Source organism: Salvelinus fontinalis, chromosome 4, assembly GCF_029448725.1.
Source record: "Salvelinus fontinalis isolate EN_2023a chromosome 4, ASM2944872v1, whole genome shotgun sequence".
Lineage (NCBI taxonomy): Eukaryota > Metazoa > Chordata > Actinopteri > Salmoniformes > Salmonidae > Salvelinus > Salvelinus fontinalis.
The window spans coordinates 23,163,224-23,189,435 of record NC_074668.1 but is presented as its reverse complement, the minus strand read 5'-3'; the positions used below and the strand labels follow the sequence as shown (position 1 = coordinate 23,189,435).

At 44.7% G+C, this 26,212-nt stretch overlaps 2 protein-coding genes across 7 annotated transcripts in view; both read left to right on the top strand.

Annotated features, from left to right (window-relative positions):
- Window positions 1-23,389, top strand: part of LOC129853387 (homeobox protein cut-like 2) — a 130,820-nt gene extending 107,431 nt beyond the window's left edge. Inside the window, exons 5-22 of one of the 5 annotated variants that reach the window (XM_055919375.1) lie at window positions 6,098-6,238; window positions 8,897-9,044; window positions 9,256-9,332; window positions 9,416-9,482; window positions 11,866-11,914; window positions 12,659-12,763; window positions 13,006-13,197; window positions 13,289-13,347; window positions 13,448-13,496; window positions 13,838-13,937; window positions 14,261-14,902; window positions 15,477-15,626; window positions 15,785-16,626; window positions 17,096-17,261; window positions 17,435-17,731; window positions 17,967-18,155; window positions 18,362-18,638; window positions 18,801-23,389. In XM_055919375.1, coding sequence (XP_055775350.1) covers window positions 6,098-6,238; window positions 8,897-9,044; window positions 9,256-9,332; window positions 9,416-9,482; window positions 11,866-11,914; window positions 12,659-12,763; window positions 13,006-13,197; window positions 13,289-13,347; window positions 13,448-13,496; window positions 13,838-13,937; window positions 14,261-14,902; window positions 15,477-15,626; window positions 15,785-16,626; window positions 17,096-17,261; window positions 17,435-17,731; window positions 17,967-18,155; window positions 18,362-18,638; window positions 18,801-19,611 — 4,361 coding nt within the window. In that variant the 3' untranslated portion in view covers window positions 19,612-23,389. The remainder of the gene's footprint in view (window positions 1-6,097; window positions 6,239-8,896; window positions 9,045-9,255; window positions 9,333-9,415; window positions 9,483-11,865; window positions 11,915-12,658; window positions 12,764-13,005; window positions 13,198-13,288; window positions 13,348-13,447; window positions 13,497-13,837; window positions 13,938-14,260; window positions 14,903-15,476; window positions 15,627-15,784; window positions 16,627-17,095; window positions 17,262-17,434; window positions 17,732-17,966; window positions 18,156-18,361; window positions 18,639-18,800) is intronic. The other 4 variants (XM_055919377.1, XM_055919376.1, XM_055919378.1 and 1 more) reach the window with 4 other exon arrangements.
- Window positions 23,390-23,981: 592 nt separating this feature from the next.
- LOC129853386 (myotubularin-related protein 3-like) overlaps window positions 23,982-26,212 on the top strand; it is a 31,919-nt gene continuing 29,688 nt past the window's right edge. For both annotated transcript variants that reach the window (XM_055919374.1, XM_055919373.1), the window contains exon 1: window positions 23,982-24,159. The gene's annotated coding sequence lies outside the window, so the exon portion shown is untranslated. The remainder of the gene's footprint in view (window positions 24,160-26,212) is intronic.

Here is a 26,212-nt window from a genome sequence, read left to right as displayed (position 1 = left end):
ATTTGACTGTAAACGGTCCTGGGAAAAAATTGTTCAATCAGTTATCTCTGACCAAGTGTTTCTGATGAAACTTCAGATATGTCAAGTGGCTGTGGAAGTCTTTCAACAAATTGCTTATTTAAACTTGTGCGTCTCTGATAAGTGTTTGAACGTGTGACTGTTGTGTTTCTGTGGCCTGTTTAGTCTTGGCTGTCTTTTCTCAGTGGTGTCTGTTGAAGTGTAAACGTCTGTGGTTAGGCTCTCTGAAAAGTCAGTTCTGTCTGTGCCTATGCTATAAAAGGATACGATTGTGATCCACACAGAAACAGAAAGACGAACGGATGAAAGCTGCGGGAGAAAAGTTTGTGCAGCAAAGCAGCGATTTTCCCCTCCTCTTTTGGAGTTTTAAAGGGCTGGTGTGTGTCTCTACATCCTCCCTTCCTCCTTGTCAGACAGCTCCCCTGAGCCTCTCTCTCTGTGCTTTGGCACTAGAAGTCACCTCCTTTGGTGTGCGGCATGCAGGTACACAACAGGAGCAGCTCTCTCTCTCAGAGCTGTTGAACTTTTCGGGAGGGGAAGAAAGGGAAGGGAAGATTAAAAACAGCCCTGTGATGTGGAGTGCCGAGTCGCCTCCTGAGAATTCCTGGCATAATAATTTAAATGATCAAATGATACAGAGGAGACTTGTTAGCAGAGAAACAGACTCCTAGTTGGCCCCATGGGCCCAGCGCTGCTGCACATGCATTGCAAAGCAGCTTCTCTGTTGTGCTAAAGAATCCAGCTTCTTTTTTTTCTGTTCTTTTCAGGAGCAGACTTTTTCCACACTTTGTTTAGGTGTATACTCGGGACTAAAGTGCGTGTCATATTCTACTGCAATCTATGCGGTTTACTTTTTAATGAATTTATACATTTAGGTGATGCTCTCCATTGAATTTGATCTCAGTAGTTTAGTCTATTCATGTCATTAGGGCCAGCCTGTGAGATTTTCAAAGGTATCTCATTTGAGTGAATTCCAGAGACACTCTTGGGAACAATTTCTCAGTGGGAATCTGTCTCCTAATGTTGATACTGCTGTGAAGGAGCGCGTATGATGTACTGTCCTGTACTGTCTCATGCAGGATTTGGGATAGTAGGCTATTTATAAAGTTACATTTTAAAGATCCTGACATAAGTTGAATAATAGGATAAGTATTTTGACAGCAGCAACAGGATAATTGTGTTATCTCATTATATTTGATCAAATAGACTGCAATGAAATTCACTGGACTGAAGTGTTGAACTTTATACTTTACCGTTTTTACTTTATGTTCAGATGTACAGTGCATTCGGAAAGTATTCAGGCCCCTTGACTTCCACATTTTGTTATGTTACAGCCTTATTCCAAAATGGTATAAATAAATAAAAATCCTCATCAATCTACACACAATACCCCATAATGACAAAGCGAAAACAAGTTTTTAGAATACATTTTAAAAATCAAAATAATACCTTATTTAAGTATTCAGACCCTTTGCTATGAGACTCAATTGAGCTCAGGTGCATCCTGTTTCTATTGATCATCCTTGAGATGTTTCTACAACTTGATTGGAGTCCACTGGTGGTAAGTTCAATTGATTGGACATAATTTGGAAAGGCACACACCTGTCTAATATAAGGTCCCACAGTTGACAGTTCATGTCAGAGCAAAAACCAACCCATGAGGTCAAAGGAATTGTCTTTTAGAGTGCCGAAACAGGATTGTGTCGAGGCACAGATCTGGGGAAGGGTCCAAAAAATGTCTGCAGCATTGAAGGTCCCCAAGCCGCAGTGGCCGCCATCATTCTTAAATGGAAGAAGTTTGGAACCAACAAGACTCTTCCTGGAGCTGGCTGCACGGCCGAACTGAGCAATCGGGGGAGAAGGGCCTTGCTCAGGGAGGTGACCAAGAACCCAATGGTCACTCTGACAAAGTTCCAGAGTTCCTTTGTCGAGATGGAGAAACCTTCCATTAGGACAACCATCTCTGCAGCACTCCACCAATCAGGCGTTTATGGTAGAGTGGCCAGACAGAAGCCACTCCTCAGTAAAAGGCACATGACAGCCCGATTTGAGTTTGCAAAAAGGCACCTAATGACTCTCAGACCATGAGAATCAAGATTATTTTTGGCTGAATAAATCAAATCAAATCAAAGTTTATTTGTCACGTGCGCCCCGAATACAACAGGTGTTGGATTACAGTGAAATGCTTACTTACAGGCTCTAACCAATAGTGCAAAAAAGGTATTAGGTGAATAACAGGTAAGTAAAGAAATAAAACAACAGTAAAAAGACAGGCTATATACAGTAGCGAGGCTATAAAAGTAGCGAGGCTACATACAGACACCGGTTAGTCAGGCTGGTTGAGGTAGTATGTACATGTAGATATGGTTAAAGTGACTATGCATATACGATGAACAGAGAGTAGCAGTAGCGTAAAAGAGGGGTTGGCGGGTGGTGGGTGGCGGTACACAACGCAGATAGCCCGGTTGGTCGGCCCAATTGAGGTAGTATGTACATGAATGTATAGTTAAAGTGACTATGCATATATGATACACAGAGAGCAGCAGCAGCGTAACAGAGGAGAAGCCTTTTTGCCCTAGACTTAGCACACCGGTACCACTTGCCATGCGGTAGTAGAGAGAACAGTCTATGACTGGGGTGGCTGGGGTCTTTGACAATTTTTAGGGCCTTCCTCTAACACCGTCTGGTGTAGAGGTCCTGGATGGCAGGCAGCTTAGCCCCAGTGATGTACTGGGCCGTACGCACTACCCTCTGTAGTGCTTTGCGGTCAGAGGCCGAGCAATTGCCGTACCAGGCAGTGACGCAACCAGTCAGGATGCTCTCGATGGTGCAGCTGTAGAACTTTTTGAGGATCTTAGGACCCATGCCAAATCTTTTCAGTCTCCTGAGGGGGAATAGGCTTTGTCGTGCCCTCTTCACGACTGTCTTGGTGTGTTTGGACCATGACAGTTCGTTGGTGATGTGGAACACCAAGGAAGTGTCAACCTGCTCCACTACAGCCCTGTCGATGAGAATGGGGGCTCGGTCCTCCTTTTCCTGTAGTCCACAATCATCTCCTTTGTATTGATCACGTTGAGGGAGAGGTTGTTATCCTGGCACCACACTGACAGGTCTCTCACCTCCTCCCTATAGGCTGTCTCATTGTTGTTGGTGATCAGGCCTACCAATGATGTGTCGTCGGCAAACTTAATGATGGTGTTGGAGTCGTGCCTGGCCATGCAGTCGTGGGTGAACAGGGAGTACAGGAGGGGACTGAGCACCCACCCCTGAGGGGCTCCAGTGTTGAGGATCAGCGTGGCAGATGTGTTGCTACCTACCCTCACCACCTGGGGGCGACCCGTCAGGAAGTCCAGGATCCAGTTGCAGAGGGAGGTGTTTAGTCCCAGGATCCTTAGCTTAGTGATGAGCTTTGAGGGTACTATGGTGTTGAACGCTGAGCTGTAGTCAATGAATAGCATTCTCACATAAGTGTTCTTTTTGTCCAGGTGGGAAAGGGCATTGTGGAGTGCAATAGAGATTGCATCATCTGTGGATCTGTTGGGGCGGTATGCAAATTGGAGTGGGTCTAGGGTTTCTGGGATAATGTTGTTGATGTGAGCCATTACCAACCTTTCAAAGCACTTCATGGCTACGGACGTGAGTGCTACGGGTCTGTAGTCATTTGGCCATGGCCACAACACAATAATACCAAGCGTCATGTCTGGAGGAAACCTGGCACCATTCCTAAGGTGAAGCATGGTGGTGGCAGCATCATGCTGTGGGGATGTTTTTCAGCAGCAGGGACTGGGAGACTAGTCAGGATTGAGGGAAAGATGAACGGAGCAAAGTACAGGGAGATCCTTGATGAAAACCTGCTCCAAAGCGCTAAAGACCTCAGACTGGGATGAAGGTTCACCTTCCAACAGGACAACGAACCTAAGCACACAGCCAAGACAACCCAGAAGTGGCTTTGGGACAAGTCTCAATGTCCTTCCATGGCCCAGCCAGAGCCCAGACTTGAACTCGATCGAACGTCTCTGGAGAGACCTGAAAATAGCTGTACAGCGACGCTCCCCATCCGACCTGACAGCTTGATAGGATCTGCAGAGAAGAATGGGACAAACTCCCCAAATAAAGGTGCGCCAAGCTTATAGCGTCATACCCAAGAAGACTCGAGGCTGTAATCGCTGCCAAAGGTTCTTCAACAAAGTACTGAGTAACAGGTCTGAATACTTATGTAAATGTAATATTTCCGTTTTTTTATTTGTAATATACACTGCTCAAAAAAATTAAGGGAACACTTAAACAACACAATGTAACTCCAAGTCAATCACACTTCTGTGAAATCAAACTGTCCACTTAGGAAGCAACACTGATTGACAATAAATTTCACATGCTGTTGTGCAAATGGAATAGACAAAAGGTGGAAATTATAGGCAATTAGCAAGACACCCCCCAAAACAGGAGTGATTCTGCAGGTGGTGACCACAGACCACTTCTCAGTTCCTATGCTTCCTGGCTGATGTTTTGGTCACTTTTGAATGCTAGCGGTGCTCTCACTCTAGTGGTAGCATGAGACGGAGTCTACAACCCACACAAGTGGCTCAGGTAGTGCAGTTCATCCAGGATGGCACATCAATGCGAGCTGTGGCAAAAAGGTTTGTTGTGTCTGTCAGCATAGTGTCCAGAGCATGGAGGCGCTACCAGGAGACAGGCCAGTACATCAGGAGACGTGGAGGAGGCCGTAGGAGGGCAACAACCCAGCAGCAGGACCGCTACCTCCGCCTTTGTGCAAGGAGGTGCACTGCCAGAGCCCTGCAAAATGACCTCCAGCATGCCACAAATGTGCATGTGTCAGCATATGGTCTCACAAGGGGTCTGAGGATCTCATCTCGGTACCTAATGGCAGTCAGGCTACCTCTGGCGAGCACATGGAGGGCTGTGCGGCCCCAGAAAGAAATGCCACCCCACACCATGACTGACCCATCGCGAAACCGGTCATGCTGGAGGATGTTGCAGGCAGCAGAACGTTCTCCACGGCGTCTCCAGACTCTGTCACGTCTGTCACATGTGCTCATGTGCTCAGTGTGAACCTGCTTTCATCTGTGAAGAGCACAGGGCGCCAGTGGCGAATTTGCCAATCTTGGTGTTCTCTGGCAAATGCCAAACGTCCTGCACGGTGTTGGGCTGTCAGCACAACCCCCACCTGTGGATGTCGGGCCCTCATACCACCCTCATGGAGTCTGTTTCTGACCGTTTGAGCAGACACATGCACATTTGTGGCCTGCTGGAGGTCCTTTTGCAGGGCGCTGGCAGTGCACCTCCTTGCACAAAGGCGGAGGTAGCGGTCCTGCTGCTGGGTTGTTGCCCTCCTACGGCCTCCTCCACGTCTCCTGATGTACTGGCCTGTCTCCTGGTAGCGCCTGCATGCTCTGGACACTACGCTGACAGACACAGCAAACCTTTTTGCCACAGTTCGCATTGATGTGCCATCCTGGATGAACTGCACTACCTGAGCCACTTGTGTGGGTTGTAGACTCCGTCTCATGCTACCACTAGAGTGAGAGCACCGCCAGCATTCAAAAGTGACCAAAACATCAGCCAGGAAGCATAGGAACTGAGAAGTGGTCTGTGGTCACCACCTGCAGAATCACTCCTGTTTTGGGGGGTGTCTTGCTAATTGCCTATAATTTCCACCTTTTGTCTATTCCATTTGCACAACAGCATGTGAAATTTATTGTCAATCAGTGTTTCTTCCTAAGTGGACAGTTTGATTTCACAGAAGTGTGATTGACTCGGAGTTACATTGTGTTGTTTAAGTGTTCCCTTTATTTTTTTGAGCAGTGTATTTGCAACAATTTCTAAAAAGGTGTTTTTGCTTTCTCATTATGGGGTATTGTGTGTAGATTGAGGAAAAAACAACATTATTTTAGAATAAGGTGGTAACTTAACAAAATGCGGAAAAAGTCAATGGGTCTGAGTACTTTCCGAATGCAATGTACAAGCTTTTGAATTCTCTTTATTTGTGAGTGGCTGTTTTGTGTGGAATGGTTCATAGAATAATAGCAAATTCCTCTCAATCATGTGTTTTTGCTCTCAGACCCAGCTCCTGTGCTGGAGGCCACACACACCCTGGAGGAGAGGCTGCAGCAGCTGCAGAGTTCGGCCCCAGACAGTGAGGCCCTGGTCAGGGAGGTCAGCAGGCATTGGAGGAGACACCTGGAGTGCCTTAACAAGCCAGGTCAGTGCCATGGCCACAGCACTCACCCCAGAATGGGCCCAGTCCCAGCTCACTGCTGCTTTTTGTTGTAAAGTATTTATTTTTTGTAAAGTTGTAAAGTATTTATTTTTCAGAGAAAAACATCTAAGAAAGTATTTTTGTTGTGCAAAAACGCACTATAAGCCACACAAGCAGGGGTTGGAACAGAAATTATTTTCAAATTGTTTCGTTCTGAACAGATTTTTTTATTGTCGTTTCGTTACACTGTTCCCCGACGTCTTACCTTTTTGTCATTAATAAATCCAATGTGAAACGTAATAACTATAGTACTCTTAACCTGTCTAGGATCAGCGTGGCGCTAGCGGCACCCCCCCCCCCCCCCCCCACTGAAAAACCAGTGCCGCGAAATTCAAAAAATATATATTTTTAAAATATTTAACTTTCACACATTAAAGTCCAATACAGCTAATGAAAGACACAGATCTTGTGAATCCAGTCAACATGTCCGATTTTTAAAATGTTTTACAGGGAAGACACAATATGTAAAGATGTACATCTATTACCTAAAAATACATTAGCATAATCCACCATCTTTTATTTGTCCACCAACACCAGTAGCCATCACCAATTCGGCTAAACTAAGATATTTATAGCCCCTAACCAACAAAAAAACTCATTAGATGACAGTCTGATAACATATTTATGGTATGGGATAGGTTTTGTTAGAAAAAAGTGCATATTTCAGGTAGATGGCATAGGTTACAATTGCACCCATCGTCACAAATGGAATAGAAAAACTACTTAGAGCAACGTGTTTACCTACTTACTAATCATCAAACATTTCGTAAAAATACACAGCATACACGAATCGAAAGACACAGATCCTGTGAATACAGACAATATTTCAGATTTTCTAAGTGTCTTACAGCGAAAACACAATAAATCGTTATATTAGCATAGCACATACCACATAGCAGCCCAGCATTGATTCTAGCCAAAGTGAGCGATAAAAGTCAACATCGCCAAAAGATATTAATTTTTTCACTAACCTTCTCAGAATTCTTCAGATGACACTCCTGTAACATCATATTACACAATGCATATAGAGTTTGATCGAAAACGTTTATATTTAGCCACCAAAATCATGGTTAGACAATGTGAAATGTAACTCAGCTGGTCATAATATGTCCTTGCGCCACTTAGACAGTGATCTACTCTTATACATAAATACTCATAAACGTGACTAAAAAATATAGGGTGGACAGGGATTGATAGACAATTTAATTCTTAATACAATTGCGGAATAACATTTTTTAATTTATCCTTACTTTTCAATACAGTTTGCGCCTAGCGAAGCTACGTCATAAAACATGGCGTCCTAAGCCACTAAAATGTTTCGACAGAAACACGATTTATCATAATAAAAATGTCCTACCTTGAGCTGTTCTTCCATCAGTATCTTGGGCAAAGGATCCTTTCTTGGGAGAAATCGTCTTTTGGTGGAAAGCTGTCCTCTTGCCATGTCGAAATGCCAACTGCGTTCGGGATGAACTGAAAAGCGTACCCAACTATTCACATCGTTTCAAAAAGAAATGTCCCAAAATCGCACTAAACGGATATAAATTGCTATAAAACGCTTTAAATCAACTACCTTATGATGTTTTTAACTCCTATAACGAGTGAAAAGATGACCGGAGAAATATAACAGGCTAAACTAACGCTTGGAACAGGTGCGCGCCGGTGTCCTCTAGGCTCATGACGCAGCTCCAAAAGAATGACTAGCTTCAGGGTTTTTTCATTTGTAGGGCCTGTGAACGCGCAATCGACCCCATTGGAATCGTCATCACGTAAAGGCATCCAGGGGAAGACGTAAGAAGTGTCCGTATAGTCATAGCAAAATCAGTGCCCTTTTAACTGACTTCAGAACAGTGGCCAACATTTCTGAAATCTGAATCCATGTCAGGGAAATTGCTGTAGAATGGGCTCTGTTCCACTTAGAGACAAAATTTCAACTCCTATAGAAACTATAGACTGTTTTCTATCCAATAATAATAATAATATGCATATTGTACGATCAAGGATTTTGTGGGAAGCCGTTTCAAAAATTACCAAATTAGCATAAATAGTCTAAACAGCGCCCCCATCCCCAACAGGTTAACTAGCATTGAAAAAGTGAATCCATTCTTCTCTCATTAAAAATCTCTCTCTAATTTCTGAATCATGCTTGTAACGTCAGTAGGCTATGGTAGACTATGCTTTGGCGGGGCAGGTAGGTAGCCTACACACACACACTGGCAAAGATTTTCAGCTGACAGGCAGATGCTGGAATAAGTTTCTGAGTGACAGAGTGAGGGATTTGCATAGGTGCTTTGTTGCATATTATTTGTTGTGTGACTGGGTAAAAATGACATGTTCGTAAAAAAGAACGTTATTAACCTGTTCCCATGCTTTCAAAATAACGGTTCTGTTCCAGAACAGTATCGATCACTTTTGTTCCTGATTCTGTTCCTTGAAAAATGATGTTATTTTCCGGTTTTCTGTTCTGTTCCCTGAACCGTTTCCAACCCAAGTGCACAAGGATGTCTCTGTTCCATGCACTCTCTCTGTGGCCCCTCACTTCAGATGACTACAGCTCTCATCTGTACTCCTTTCCCTCTCCTATCCTTCTCTTCTCTACAGACGACACAGAGGACGGCCCAGCAGCAGCGTCAGGAGCTGGGGAGGCATCGAGCCGGACTGCCTGTGTGATGACTCCCAACAGCAAACAGGCCTTCAGAGCCACAGGCTCACCTCAGCAGAACCACCAGATCCAGAGTCAGACAGAGGGGTGAGAAACACTAGCCTGGTCCTTGCCTCCACATCCCTGTGAACATGATATGATGTGTATAATAAAGACAAAAATTAGAACAGCCCTCATCAGTCATACTGTACAATGAAAATAGACCTAGATGTTAACAGAATGCAATGCAGTATTGTGTGCTGTATTCCTGAGAGTCTATGAAAGTTTGGTCATTTTAAACATTGTGTCTTCCTCATAGGGAGGCCGAAGACGCAGATACCACCCTGGTCGACAGACTGGGTGAGGCCGAGGAGAGGATCAAAGTGCTGCATTCATGTGAGTATTTTGTCCGATGGTCCTTTCTGGACACTGTGAGGCGAAAGGACATCATGACTAATGGCCTTCCTTTATTGTTCTAGCTCTGAGCACAGCCCAGGCAGACCTGCTGGACCTGCGGTGTAAATACGACCAGGAGAAGGCCAACAAGTAAGAGCCTGCTTGTCTCGCCACTCTATGTCCATACTGTCCTCTCTGCTGCTTCTCTAACATGTCCATTGCAATCCTTCACTATTCTCATGGTCTCTCCATATACACTACTGCATGTCCCTACTCAGCCCACCTATGCATACACCACTATGCTCAGCCTTCTCTCTTTAGCCATGCTTGCTCTACCCTAATCGACACATGGTCACTCCCCCACTGTAATGTATTGTACCCATTTCCAGTCTGAAGCCATTTCCAGTCTGAAGCCATTGTAAAAACAGAACTAGGCTGCATCTGAAATGGCACCCTATTTCCTTATAGTTCACTACTTTTGACCAGAGCCTTAGGCGGGTAGTGCACAATATAGGGCAGGGTTCCCCAACTGGCGTCCCACAGGTGTTTTTATTTGGCCCCGCAATTTTTCATTGTTGGACATAAAAGACTGTAAAAACACCAGGAAATCAGATTAGATTAGATTTGAAGAGACACGTGATTATACAAATGTAAGCAAGGTTTGAAATGATGTTTTATTATGTATTATGTTTTTCAAATATGATATCTGTTTGGGCTTCTTACGGTCAATTTGTAGTGTACGAGTTATTTACAAATTGTTCTGGCCCCCCGACCATCCCCTTAAGAAAAACAATCGGCCCTCTACTGAATGTAGTTGAGGATCCCTGATATAGGGAACCATTTTGGACGTTACTGTGGTGTGACTCATCGACTAATGCAGGTCTATGGATGGGAGAGCTCTGTGTTGACCTCCTCTGTCTGCGGCCAGAGCCTTGCCTTGACACGCCTCAAGAAGAATGGCTCCATTTAAAGATTCCTCCAGAAATATTCTACCTTGTCCTGGATCTGTGAGCGCTATGCATCCAGCTCAACGGTTGGAATTAATCTGAAGTTGTATGAAGGATGTCGATAGACATTAAAAGTAAACACTCCTTTGTTTGGGTAGTGCTGCGGACGGAGCACAGTGAGCCGGTGCTAATGGATTTTCTCCCAGGCTTAATCCATGGTGCAATTGAACTGCAGTTTCCAGACCCACCGCCATCCATTCTGCTGGATTTGAAGCATTTTCCATTTGACTCCCCTCTCATGTTCAGCAGCTGTTCACAGTGACAGCTCTTTAGCTCCCTGTGAGGGAAGAGGAAGGATAGTTGTGTGTTGGTGCTTGGGCCACCGGGCCAATGCTTCATTTGTGAATGGCTGGGTTTGTAGTTAATGAATAGGTAATGAGTTATACATCCTATAGGGGTTGAAATATGAGTGGGTGTTGTCCTCAACTGACTGCAGTAGTCTAATAGGAATACTAAATACACAACCCCCTGGCCCATAAACACCAATACCTCTCTCTCAGGACTCATCCCCATGGCTCTGTGATTCCAATTTTACCTCTTCTTACTCTCACTGACTTTTTCCTTGATGTTGATAATTAGGGTAATTTGGCTACTTTGGCTGATTTTGAGTATCTGAACAGGTAATCAATACAAAGCATTTTTCCATACTGCACAAGTTCATTAAATCTGTATGTGACACCTCTTACCTTTTCTGTCAGTGTGGTCCCATCTATCATAGGCTTATTGGCGTGGCCTGGACACTGCCCAGAGCCCTATGAGTCTTGGACTGTACACCAGCACAACACTACTACTAATTAATATGGAGAAATATTGGATGATTGGGCATTTTAAAGGTCTTGAATTTGGGGTTCTAACTATTGCTAACCACACAAAATGTTGGAAAGCAATGCTTTGTGACTATTCAGAATGGGTGATGAGTTAAGTTGTTTGTGTCATTAATCTTCCTAAAGCAAGCCCATAATAACCGGCAGTGAGATGAAGGGCAGTGTGGGGCAGACGTGAGGAAGTACATGGTTGGTTTGAAAAGAGTTTGTTTGATAGTGAACAAGATCTCTGATTTCCTCTCAAAAACACATTTAGTGAAACGGAAAGGGGTTTCTTTGTCCTGAAAAATTCCAGAAATCTATGTGCATATTTTAATCAATCTCACAATCCTCATTAATTCATTTTTCTCCACCTTTTGAAAATCAAGTCCCATGTGTCTAAAAAGAAACTGTTGAACTTCAAACAAACCTCATGAATAATCTTGCTGAGCTGCTATTTAAATGAGACCTCTGATTGTTAGATGTATGGAGGCATGTTGGGATGCAATCTCCAAAGAACTCTGAGTAGGGGTCAGAGAGACAGTCCAGGGCGCTATGCGAGGACTGATGCTTTCTTGATGTTGTGTGAAGACTGGGGCAGTGTGTGATTTACTGTGAATCATGTAAGAAAAGTGTGTAAAAGTCAATGAGGGTGTATAAATCATGCTAGACTATGAGATAGCCCCCTCAGTAACCCACTGGCTGGTTCTGTGTGTGTTCCAGGGTAGAGGAGGTCAGCGTGATCATGATGAACCTTGAGAAGGCGAACCAGGTGAGTGAGACCTGCCGTCCTGTAGGCAGCCCTCTGATTGAGATGCTCATTCGTTAAGGTAATCACTACTGTAATCAAGCCTCCTGTTTTAATTAGACACCCTGCATCCTGCAGCCCCCATGCCGCCTCCTCCCCTGCCTCCCACTCCCTGAGCCCCTGTGATTAGAGACAGAAAAACCTGGCCCCCGTCTGTGGGTGCTCCACGGCAGCACTCAGTAGAGGACAGGAGAGACTGCCGAGCGCGATTGATGTCGGAGTGCCATGAGCTGGGGCTCTTACTTACCTCATTGCCTTGATTGCTATCTTTCCTTCCTAGTGATTTCTCTTCTCTCTCTCTCCTTCCTTCTCCTGTTCCTCTATTTCCTTCTCGCTCTCTCTCGCTTGCTTGCTCTGTCATTCGCTCTCTATCCTACCCTCTCTCTCCGCCAGCAGCTCTTAGATAAATGTTCTCAAAATGAATCATTAATTAGCAGCCCGAGTGTGACAGAGCAGGTAAACAGTTTGGGAAGAAAGTGTGCTGACTAAACCGTCCTCTCAGCAAAATGGAGTGGTAGATGCACACTTCTGCTGGTGGGTGTTGTCCCAACCCCTCTCCTATTTATTTTTTTGCTGAGGGTCTGTCCTCAGATTTGTCTTTCTGTTCTCTTCAGGACCAGTTCATCTGTATATCTGCTGAGTGACTGACAGATTGATTGTGTCAGTGTTTTGTTGTGTGAGTTGTTATTCTGTGATGTTTGGTTGTAGAAAGCGGAGATGGCCCAGAGGCAGGTGGAAAGGCTAAAGGAGCAGCTGGCCAGTGCCCGGAGCACCACCCCAGGCAGCTATAATCCACCAGAGGGCACTAGTGGGGTAAGACGAGACCACATCCACTTCCTCTTTAGATCAATGTGTTCCTATATTTCTTCCCCTTCAAATTCATTGACAGGGAGCCAAGTCAAGCTTCACGTCATGGATCTTTAAGTGTGTGAATTCTGGATGGCAGAATATTATATATTTTTAAAAGGAATTATCGCCTTTCATTAACTTACCCTTCAGTGTCTTTTACTCTCTTTGACTTTCTTTCTCTCACACCCTGTCTTTCTTCCCCTTAGGAGAGGGATGAGAAGGGTGGTGTGTTGTCATCCAAGTTGGAGGCTAAGCTGATTGCTAAAGACCATGAGATCCTCAGGCTGTTGGAGAACATACAGAGACTGCAGTTCGCACTACAGGAAGTCCAGGACACCTCAGCCAATCAGATCATATCGCTGGAACGCCAGCTGGCCTATAAAACAGAAGCTATTGAGGTATGTTCTATTGCACACACTCAAATGGCAAGAGGTACCTTCTCGTTAGTGGAGTTTTGTGAAATATGCTTCCTCTCTTTGACTGTTTCAGAGATTAGAAGCTAAACTGCAATCCCAGATGGACTATGACGAGATTAAAACAGAACTCAGGTGACCCACAGTGCTTGATAAGAGACTACTAAACGTTTTACACCGTCTTATATACAGGAACACAATATAACATTCTTACTGTTTTTTTCCCCTCTTGTAGCATCCTGAAGGTAATGAAGTTGGCCTCAGCGAATGGTAGCTCATCCCAGGTGAGATATTTACTAACGGTCTGCTGTGTATTGCGTTGTTGTTCATAGCCCAGTATTAAACAGAGTAGTTTGTTTCAAAATAGACTTTTGTTTTCCTCTTAATGTTCCACTGCGGTCAAGGAAGGAAAAGTACAGCAGTGCCATTGAATGCCTTAGTGAGCAGCATCCATTGTAAGGATATCTACAGCCACTATATTTGATACATTGGAATTTAACAGTGTGTGTGTGTGTGTGTGTGTGTGTGTGTGTGTGTGTGTGTGTGTGTGTGTGTGTGTGTGTGTGTGTGTGTGTGTGTGTGTGTGTGTGTGTGTGTGTGTGTGTGTGTGTGTGTGTGTCACCAGGAATCTGCCAAGGTTGCAGAGGCTCTTTTGCTGGACAAAGAGACCTTTCTTCCCTCTCACAAATACCTGATGGATAAGGCCAGAGTCTTACACAACAATGGTGAGGCAACAGTGTCTATGGCCACGTTCGAGAGCATCAAAACCGTGATGTATCATGGGTAAAATGTGACTGAATGATCTACAAATCATATTCAGTAGTTATTTATGATGCAAGGTGATCAGGGAGTCAGTCTCGACTCGCCTTCCAAGTCAGCTTGAATGTCTATGACATCTAATTGTAGTTCTTGAAAGCTGTTTTGTAGTTTATAGACCCGAGACTACACAGTGTATGTAAGCTTCACGTAGTGTCTGTGTTGGTCCTATGCAGCTTTAACCCCAGTGGCTGTGAATGTGCTGCCAACCTGAGTGTGACTGTGTCTGCAGATGAGGACCAATCGGAGGAGTCAGGCAGAGAGGGGGGCAGGCCCACAGGGTCCTTCTCCTCAGTCTCCCAGGTGGATGTGCGTACCTCGGCCAGCCCTGGTCCTCCCCCCATGGACGTCTCCTCCTCTAGCTACGACCTCCCCCGCCCCTTTTCTGTGTCCCCCTGCTCAGGGGGCAGGCTGTCTGTGGACCACGTCCTCCACAAGCAGCTCCTCTGCTCCCCACTTTTCAAGAAGGACGCCGGTAGCCCCATCATGGCCTTCCCCACCGCCCTGTACGCAGCCAAAGCCGCCCTAATGTCAACCAATCAGGGACCTGCACGAACTGGGGGCATTGAGGCGGGCCTGCCCAGCGACCAATCGGAGAGTGGGAGCTCCACTGCAGGCGATGATGACCAGTTGGAGACAGCGGATATTGCCTTCCAGATCAAAGAGCAGCTGCTGAAGCACAACATTGGCCAGCGTGTGTTTGGTCACTACGTGCTGGGCCTATCACAGGGCTCGGTCAGTGAGATCCTGGCCCGGCCCAAGCCCTGGAGGAAGCTGACAGTGAAAGGCAAGGAGCCCTTCATCAAGATGAAGCAGTTCCTGTCTGATGAACAGAACATTCTGGCCCTCAGAACCATCCAGGTCCGACAGAGAGGTGAGTGGACTGGACAGTGGTTATCCTGAACCACAGATATAACAGCAGATCACTGGGTGTGTCAGGAAATACTGGACAGGATCACAGTGCCCAGCCATGAAAACTCACTTTCTAAACTGAAAGAATTGCAGGCATTAATTTAAAAGCATTTAATATGCTAAAACTGAAGGTTGTCTGCAGATGTATTGCGGTAGCAGTGTTTTCATTTCAGGATTTTATTAGTGCTGAGGGATAGAGCAGAGTTGCCCACTCGTCTCTCATGTGGTGTGTTTTGAAAGGCTGGTGGTGTAGTTTCTGGACCTCTCTGCGGTTAAACCTTTTAATCTCCTTGGCCTGCACCTCAAACTTCTTCATGGCTTCCTCTCCCATATTTGTTGTGTTACTTTTAAACTTTGTTTTCTCCCCAGATTTCAGAGCTTTTGAAAGTTGAACTTGCCGTATACTGCAACCTCAGATGCCAAGATCTCAAAGGCAGCCATTGATCTACCAGTCAAAAGCAACGCCTTGGAACTGCTCTCTGATCAGCCATCCCACTCACCCCCTTTCTCTCTCTCTGTTACCCTCTCTGTGGCAGGGAGCATCACTCCTCGCATCCGAACTCCTGAAACTGGGTCAGACGACGCCATCAAGAATATCTTGGAGCAGGCCAAGAAGGAAATCCAGTCCCAGAGAGGAGGTGGGTCTGGAACAGGTTATGCATCTACTCTTTATTCAACTGTGCTAGGTCAGGTGACATTTAGATTATCATTATTTTTTATGTATACATTTTGACAGCAATTGGTTTTGATGGCAGTTTAAGTTTTTGAAGTTGGTGTGGAGTATGTATTTATAGAGTTGTGTGTAACGGTGGGTGTGTTGTGACTGTGTGTGTGCGCTCTGCAGGTGACATTAAGTCATCCCTGGGCAGCCCCTCGGGCAGGAGCAGTAACGGGGCAGACAGCAGCTCAGATGACACCATCAAGAACATCCTGGAGCAGGCCAGGAGGGAGATGCAGGCGCAGCAGCAGGCCCTGATGGAGATGGAGGTCTGTGGCAGGGCCTCTGCCACCAGCGCTGGGCCCCAAGTGAAGCGCCTGGGGCTCCCTGAGGCCTCCAAGGGCCTGCCCCTACCCACCTTCATCAAACAGGAGGAGGGGGGCACAGTGACTGTGTGCATGGCCAACCCCGTCAGCAGTCCCCAAACCCCCCTCAGTGTCCTCTCCCCTGCCGCCTTCGTTCAGAACATCATCCGTAAAGTCAAGTCAGAGATCGGCGAGGCAGGGACTTACTTCGACCAGCACTGGTCCGTGGAGCGGGGGCCCATAGGCATGGTGGGCGGCGTAGGGGGCGGCAGCTCTCAGCCCTTCACCTCAGTGTCTCCCTCCCTGTCCTCTTCCTCGTCCTCGGGCCCCTCGGCCCTGCCCCGGCCCCGGTTGGAGAACGGAGAGTGTCTGCCCAACAGTGAGGAGGCGTCTGCGGCCGAGGAGGACACTGGCTCGGGGATGATGCAGTCTGTGGAGGTGAAGGTGGAGACAGACGTGTCAGTGAGCGGGGAGTCAACTGGCCATGGCCTGGCCTACTACCCATCATATATCCCCCGCACCCTGAAGCCCACCGTGCCGCCCCTGACGCCGGAGCAGTATGAGATGTACATGTATCGCGAGGTGGACACCATCGAACTCACCCGACAGGTCAAAGAGAAGCTTGCCAAGAATGGCATCTGTCAGAGGATCTTTGGTGAAAAGGTGTGTTCACTTTACTTTGCTGTACTAACTTCCTTACTTCGTCCTGATTTGTCTGTCCATGCTTCATCTAAAATGGTTTGCATTGTTTTGGATGTTTTTCTGTGACTCTTTTATGCCTTGTAGCATCATACAACTAAGTAATTAGCAAGGCTTCTTTTTAAGTAAAAGATGATTCCAGTGCAAAAGCGTTATTTAATTATATAGATTGTGTGTTACCGCCCTCTAGTGGTTGTAGATATGCAACATTTAAAATAGTAATGTGGTGAAGTTGATGTGCCAGTCACTATTTTGTCACATCTCAAACTGATTTTCGTCTTGCAAAAGAGTGTATGAAATAGCCAAACTTTTCTCCCCAAGATCTTTATCAACTTGAGATTCATATTCACATTAGAAATAGCTGTTTACTATTTACTCCTGTTTACTCTATTTTACTTGCTGACTCTTATCTTGTTTCTGGTGTCCTCTCCAGGTGCTGGGTCTGTCTCAGGGAAGTGTAAGTGACATGCTGTCTCGGCCCAAACCCTGGAGCAAGCTGACCCAGAAGGGCAGGGAACCCTTTATCCGCATGCAGCTGTGGCTGCTGGACCAGCTGGGCCAAGGACTCAACCAGCTCCCCAGCCAGAGCCTCTCTCAAGGTGGGCCACTCCATATCAGATTGCAACATGGACACATTTATTTAATAGAAGTAATAGTTTGTATATATTTAAGTTCTGGTCAATCAGTTGAATGGAGAAGGTATCTTTGCTTCTTTATCTGTTGCTCTAACTGATTATATTACCCTCTGATGTTTTGTGACTTCCGCCCATAGATAAAAGCCCAGTGACGGCCCAGTCGTCGCCCTCCCCGCCCTCCAGCCCAGAGGAGAGCCACCCCAGCCCGCTGGTGGAGCCCGTCAGCCTGACCCTGGAGAGCAGCATGGAGAACCAGCAGCCTGAGGGCCTGGTGAACCCCCACCCAGAGGGAGGGAAGTCCACCCCCAGTCTGCTTTCCCTTCACCAGCCCCACGCCCCGCTGGGCATCCAGGAGCTGGTGGCCATGTACCCAGAGTTGGACACATACGCTATCACCAAGAAAGTCAAGGAGGTACTGACAGACAACAACCTAGGTGAGTCTGTTGGTGTATCTGGATATGGGTTTTAGAAATGAGTGTCTATGTTCTGGTGAGCTGTTGATATGTGTTGTGGTTTGGTCTGACCACCTGACTTGGAAAAACCCTGAGTCTTAGTTATGTCATGTGTCTACTAGGCCAGCAGTGTTTAAACAGATCTACTTTGTGTGCTCTGTTTGGGAAACGTGTTAAGGTGTGTGTTTACACCTTTTTGTTTGTGTGTGTGTTCTAGGCCAGCGGCTGTTTGGGGAGAGTATACTGGGCCTCACCCAGGGCTCAGTGTCAGACCTGCTCTCCAGGCCCAAGCCCTGGCATAAACTCAGCCTCAAAGGCAGGGAGCCTTTTGTCCGCATGCAATTGTGGCTCAACGACCCGCACAATGTGGACAAGCTGAGGGACATGAAGAAGATGGAGAAGAAAGGTTGGTCTATTTACAGCATGGTATCTGGTGTTCTGTTATCAGGGTTAGCAATATGTGTATTTGCTGTACCTGCTCATATACAGTATAGCACTGAGTGTACCCATGGATGTATGTACAGCAGCTATACTGTGTGATGTATTGATTCATGTTATTCCGTGCGTCGTCATTGAATTCTCTAACTCTTTCTCTCTCTGTTGTCCTCCCAGCCTATCTGAAGCGGCGGTATGGGCTGCTGAGTACCGGCTCAGATAGTGACTCTCCTAGCGCCAGCTCTGAGTGTGTGAGCCCGGCCCTGGTCTCCATAGACCTGTGTCCCTACAGCCAGGTGAAGAAGCCCAGGGTGGTGCTGGGGGCTGAGGAGAAGGATGCTCTGAGGAAGGCCTACCTCCTGGAGCCATACCCATCCCAGCACACCATTGAGATACTGGCCTCCCAGCTCAACCTCAAAACCAATACCGTCATCAACTGGTTTCACAACTATAGGTCAGACATTGCTTCAGATCCCCAACCCCAGAGGGACTAGAATAATGACATTTGATCAATATAGTATACGGAATTACTAACAGAATACTTGAATGCTTGTTTTGGATTAATGAAATACACGACTCCTTCCAACTGTTTTTTTGATTGTTGTGTTTTTCTAAGCAGGTCCAGGATGCGACGGGAGGTCCTCATGGAGGGTCTCCAGGACAACGACACGGATGCAGAACACCACAGCTACTCTCCCTCGGCCACACAGAGCCCCACCTCAGACGGGGATGAGAGGGGGCTGCTGCACCCCACTGGACGCACCCACCCCATCCTCACCCTCAGCGCCAACACATCACTGCCTCATGTCAAACAGGAGGCCAGTGAGGGAGAGGAGGAGGAGGGCTTCATCGGACAGTCTAAGATACAGTGTTTTTCTATGGGTGTCCAGTTCTCTCAGTTGAAAACGGAGCATGGGGACCTGATGGTCGGCTGCCAAGAGCCCCACCTGGCTCCACACTATATTCAGAGCCTGAGGCAGGAAGAAGGGATGAGTAGCCAGGCTCAGGGGCTCTTCCATGGGGAGCTCTCCCTAGATGGCCCCCAGAGAGCCAGCCAGTCCAGGCACGAGGGTGACAAATCCAGCAAGTCTTTTGTAGATCCAGTCAGTTTCAAGGCATCATCGGAGCCCTGTCGCAGCAGCCTGGAGGTCTCCCTCAACTCCCCCTCCGCTGCCTCCTCACCCGGCCTCATGATGTCTGTCTCCCCTGTCCCGTCTTCCTCTACACCCATCTCCCCATCCCTGCCCAACCCACCCACCACAAGCACCAACCACAGCCTGGACCCTAACCCCCTGCCTCCCATCCAGAGCCCCAAGCCCAACAAGAGTGTTCAGAGACGCACTGAGAAAATGGCCAACCTCAACAATATCATCCATAGGCTGGAAAGAGCAGCTAACCGGGAGGAGACCCTGGAGTGGGAGTTTTAGGCCCCTCCCTTCCTCCACATTTCCTCAGTCCTGCTGAATCGCACCGCACATGGGAGACTCTCAAAGAGAAGCTTCCAGAGCACATGGAGTGGAGCCTGGCTCCTCAACGCCTGTGCTCCCTCTCTGATCACACTAAATAAATACCCCTTTTCGGAAAACCGGGGGAACCAGAGCTAAACTCTTACAGAAAAATTCCCTTAGAGGACTTTTAGAAAATAAAAAATATTTATAAATGTGTTTTAGGTTTTTTGATAATGGATACTACTTTGAAATATATGTAACAGCACTAGCTGTTGTTTTACTTAATGGACTCTGACGTAAAGACTTTTGCAGCTATGGTGTCATGAAATGTACACTGAAGTTGTGTAGATTGCCACTGGGTGAGATTAAAAAAGACCCCTGTCTTAAGCCATCAAAAGCACTATAATTATTTAAAAAGAGACTGACCAAATTTGCTACTTTTTGAATAGCAATTTTTCAGATTTTGTCTGTAAGACAGGACTGTTTAAGTCAAGTACCGTGAAATTCTACTACTGACTGAGAGATAGTCCTCTAAGACTCTAAATATTCAACATCTCTTATGTACTTGGTTTCTTGGTTGTATGTTTTGAAACATTTGTAACAAACATATAAAGTGTGGTTGTACATGTTGTAGAATTGTCTGCAATAGCCTTCTGAACCAGATGTTGCATGGTACTTCACTGACCCTGTTATCCTCTATAGTTAGTCACCTGTGATATACTTGAGCAAAAATTTGTGAGGAAAAAAAAAACATCTGCAAAACATAACAAAGGAAATGTAAAATCTAATTAGTAGAATCTATTTGGTGTATTTTGTATTTATTTTTTATCATTGAGGTTTACTAGGCAGTAAATGAAACTCACTACCCATAAGCACAGTTTACATTATTTATTTCAGATAGCTCTCGTCCTCTAAATCACTGGTTTCAGACTATAACGGGCCAATGCACACCTGGTTACCTCAGTTTTTGTTGATGCAGATCATGCCATGATTGCGTTGTCATTCACACTCATGACCTTCCAACCTTTGAATAAATGGATTAAGATATGTTTGAGTGATGTCTCAGACAACAATGGAACCTGATAATCTTCTAGTGAGGAGTCTCAGGCAAACATGAGCATTCTTTAAAGACCACATTGAGAACCCCTGCTCTTGGATTACCAAGGACATGCTTCATCCTCTGCTCCCTTTCTCTCCATCCTAATTCTGTCCTTTCAGAGACTCATGCTGTTCCTCCTGCATTCATGTCAATCTTGTTCTTAGCTCAGTGGGCAAACACAGTCTTGAGTCATACAAAAAACTCTGGTTTGATTACATGGTAGTAACATACTGTAGAAAGAAATAATGCACTATAGAGCACTGACAAGTCCCTCTGTTTGGCTCTGTCTGACTGGAATAAAAATCTGAAAGCATGGAAATGAATCCTGATGGAAAGAACATGATACAGTATGACCAACATTTGACTACATTGAATTCAGTTAGAATGTACATTCTATGACACAAAAGGGAATTGATTGTCTCATTATCCTTGCCGCTGGCCACTACTGTATTGAATATATTAGTTTTGTCATGCTTGCAGTTCGTTATAATCTTCTGTATTTTCCTTCTGTTTTGTACTCAACCATTTTAATAGGTCTTCAATACCTTGTGTATGAACTACTTACAGCACTTAGATTTAAATAATTGTGAGGATTCAAGAAATGTAATTTTTAGTGTCCACAAGTGAGTCTTTGCCTTTACTGTATCGTTGAAGTTGGTAGTAAACACTGTCTAACTAGTTCAGAGGATTTGGATTGTATATGTATAGATATATAAATATTACACATTTAGTGAAAATGATATCTTATGTTATTGAACAAAATGTGCTGACTATATTGAAATATAGTGTACAGATTTATTAAAGGGATCATTCTTCCAAATAACAAAATTACATTGCTTACAGGGTAAGGAAACCAGTCTACGGACAAGGAATGACAGTAATCGATGCTTTGGTTATATTTCCCTGGCACTGTTCCCAAATGTTAACCTTTTAGCATTTGTGGCACAAATCCCATTCAAGTCATGGTACCGATATTAGTATTTTCACACATCATGTTCAAATCATCTATAAGCAGGCAAGCAAGGCAATTTCACTATACTTGTGCACGTGACAAAACTTTTTGTTGAGCTTCACAATCAATTTGAGATATTTTCTGATAATTTGGACATGATGCTTTTTTTGTGCCATAAATTCCAAAACATTAGCATTTTGAAACTGTGCTAGGGAAACTAAACCAAAGCATAGATTGCAGCCGAACCTTGTCCGTAGACTGCTTACAGGGTAAGGAAACCAATATGTAATTTTGTTATTTGGGGGAACTATCCCTTTAACTAAAACCCATATGAGCCAGTTCTGGTCTGGCAAGCTTGCCCATGTTTTAGACCTTCTCTCAGGGTAGTCTTGCTTCTTAAAGCTTTACTGAACCAGTCGCTTTCATAACTGGTAAACACAATAATTAATGAATATAATAACAGAGGAAACCAGTAGACAGAACGGTTCTGCCATATGTTATATGGGATTATGGAAGTTTTAACTATGGGAATGCACATGGAAAACTAATGGTTGATTTTTGAGAGAAATGGCAGGCTATTTTGTAATCCATTGGTACAATGACAATGTTCATAATTAGGTCATTTAATATAGTGTTTTTTGTGAAGCAAACAGGGAGAGGCAAAAGTATAAAATTGCTGACATCCTGACAGAACGGACTCTTCCATACTTGCTGAGCAGATACAGTATGTGCTTGACACTTCAGAATGACACTGTATACCTCTAAGGATGAAATGGAGAATCTGGATATCCTATATTAATCTATGATGAACTGTCCTTTATTTTTACAACTAATTTTCTATATCAGTGATACTGTGTAGGGGAGTACTTAGAAGTAACATTTCTTGTATGAGATCTCATCGTCTTGCACAGAAGAATTGACAAATAAATGGCTGAAAATGGAATTGATTTACACAGACCCTTATGAACCTTTACATATTCACATAAACCTAAATTAATTGTTTGAATTTTGCATGCAATTTCATACTGGTCACTTAAAAGGGGAATATACTGTTTTGTATTATTGTTCTGGCGCATTGACATTGAATCAGCACGCATCCCTTTTTACACTGGTGAAACCATGCATGTTGCAATTGGCAATTTTGGTGACAGACACAATATATATATATTCAACTGACTGAATTGACTCTTTGTAGTATTCACAAGACGGGTTTAGTAATGTGTGAATAAGATGGTGAATTGAATGAAAACAGGACTAAACAAAGTCCCTCTGAAATTTTCTATCCCAAATCCCTAAGTAAAAAGCAGACATTTAGAAATGACTTTTTATCCCATATCAATTAAGCCTCATGATTTTTCTGGCCTTTTTGATAGATTGTGATTTGATGGTCATAGACCTCTGTCACTAAAAGGTGCAAAGTGGTTGAGTACTTGGGTAAGCAAGGATGGGATTGTTTTACTGAAATAACTTTGAGTTTGATCATAAAGGGATTCCAAATGTTGTTTAACAATATGTGCTCTGGCGTCACCTCTCCTGTCAAAATAAATGTAATTAAAACCTGTTAATACAGATGAGGTGCTCAAAAGGCTAACATCTCATCTCATGTTTCAAGGCATTGGAAGCTGTTAAGGAATGGACAAAAATATACCAAGTGTCTTGGATTCACATATGTATGAAACCATCATCCAATACATTATTGAATAAGATCCTATGTGTGTTGTTTTTTGTTACCACATTAGGCATCACAAATTGGTCTCAGTTTTTGGAGCACACACACACACACACAGGGAAAATATAATATTTGAATGTAATTTTTTCTGGCAGTAGTTATTGATGATCAATTCAAATCAATAAAATCAAAATGAGTGCTTCAGCTTGATCGTTTCGCAATGCTAAGTTGGTGTCAACATGCACAAAAGCATAGGAAAATAGGTTAATGCTGGTTTTCTACAATGACAAATTATCTCTGGTGGCCTAGTATAAGTTTAGGCCTACTAAAAATGTATGTAACGTTTAGACAGATGTAAACAAAGATGGTAGAAATTGGTTTAAAAACGGTGTACTTTTCTTGGAAAAGTCTCAACCGAATCCTTGGGACGTCCCAACTGACGATACCCCATTGAAGTTTACATTTAAAACGGTTAAGGTTAGAATAGGTGTAGGGGTTTATGGTATGGACGTCCCAACGACACCGGATAGCGTATAACTTGCATTTATTTATTTGTTTACATGCTCATGTGATTCGTTTGCGTACCCATCCCCCACATCCAAATAAACGTGGTTACGTTGCGTACTACGTCACGTATAATATTGGGTTGGAGATTCGCAGCGATGGCGACTCGATTCTTCTACGGGACGTATTGAAACTGGCCTCGGATATGACAAATGTATTTCCTAACGTGTAATTTATTGCAAACCCAGTGCACGGATCTTCAACTGGATCATTAACGTTTCTATTGTCATTGTTTTCTCTCTGGTGAGTCGTCCGGTTGTTTTCCTGCTTCGGTGTGTTTTGACAGAGGCCTCAGTTTTGGGGTCCGCCCTCATAACAACAACAGTTCCAGAAAGAGTAAGCAATGGCCAGCCTGACTACGATAACTAGCTAACTGTAACTTTATGACTGGAAGAAGCATAACTACGTCGTACCCAAACAGCAATATATTTATTTTGACCTGTCAAAGTCCTAACGAGAAAATGGCATTCTCACAGCTTAACTAACTGACGTTAGCCGCTAACTAGCCATGTGATTATATATGGTTTCGATTGACTGGACTATGCTAGCTCGCCGCTACTAGTTAGCAAACTGGCGTAACGTTAACGTGTGCTACGTTATAAGATGGCTCAAAGATGAAACTACAACTACACAAGTTAGCCAGCTAGCTAACGTGGTAAACTCCAATCGGGTAAAAATTGTCTATCAATTGTTGACAGTTAACATTTGGCCGCGTTATGTGCGTCGACACAGTGACTGACAGAGAATGGATATTTGGATAATTAGCCAGCCTGCTAACTAACGTAAACGTAGTTTGCTAATAATACGTTTATGATTAGTCCCGCTAACTAATATTAACCTTGAGTTAGCTAGTTATCCAATAATAGTTGTTGAAATTGCTATTTTTCTATTGCACGTCGCGAATCGGCCTTTAACATGCATTACATGACCAAAAGTACGTGGACACCTGCTCGTCGAACATCTTATTCCAAAATCATGAGCATTAATATGGAGTTGCCCCCCCCCCCCCCCCTTTGCTGCTATGACAGCCTCCACTCTTCTGGGAAGGCTTTCCACTAGGTGCTGGAACATTGCTATGGGGACTTGCTTCCATTGAGGTTGGGCACTGAAGTTGGATGATTAGGCCTGACTCGCAGTTGGTGTTCCAATTCATCCCAAAGGTGTTTGATAGGGTTGAGGGCAGGGCTCTGTGGAGGCAAGTCAAGTTCTTCCACGTCGATCTCAACAAACCATTTCTGTATGGAACTCACTTTGTGCATGGGGGCATTGTCATGCTGAAACAGGAAAGGGCTTTCCCAAAACTGTTGCACAAAATCATCTAGAATGTCATTGTATGCTGTAGTATTAAGATTTCCCTTCACTGGAACTAAGGGGCCTAACCCGAACCATGAAAAACAGCTCCAGACCATTTTTCCTCCCAACAAATTTACAGTTGGCACTATGCATTCGGGCAGGTAGCGTTCTCCTGGCATCCGCCAAACCCACATATCGTCCGTCGGACTGCCAGATGGGGAAGCGTGATTCATCACTCCAGAGAACGCGTTTCCAGTGTCCAATGCCGGCGAACTATACACCACTCCAGCACATAGGCTTATGTGCGGTTGCTCGGCCATGGAAACCCATTTCATGAAGCTCCCGACAAACAGTTGTTGTGCTGTTGATGCAGTTTGGAACTCTGTAGTGAGTGTTGCAACTGAGGACAGACTATTTTTTTTACGTGCAACGCACTTCAGCACTCAGCGGTCCCGTTCTGTGAGCTTGTGTGGCCTACCACTTCGCGGCTGTTACCGTTGTTTCCACGTCACGATACCAGCACTTACAATTGACCAGGGCAGAAATTTGACAAATTGACTTGTTGGAAAGGTGGCGTCCTATGATGTTGAAAGTTTCTGAGCTCTTCAGTAAGGTCATTCTACTGCCAATGTTTGTTTATGGAGATTGCATGGCTTTGTGCTCAATTTTGATACACCTGTCAGCAACGGGTGTGGCTAAAAATAGCTGAAACAACACATTTTTGAAGGGGTGTCCACATACTTTTGTGTATATATAGTGTAACAAGCTAGTTAGCTCTTGAAAGCCCTTATCCTAGGGTTTTCAGCTGTTGGCTTCGGCCACGGTTGGCTGTGTGTAAACTACAATTGTGACACTAATCATCGCTTTGCAAAATGTGAAACATATGCTAATATGCCCCTTTCATATCAGCTAAAAATAATTGTTCAAATAAAAAATATACACTTAATATCTTTTTCTTTGTACAGATCCATTTGCTGTGTGCACCTCCAGTTGATGAACAACA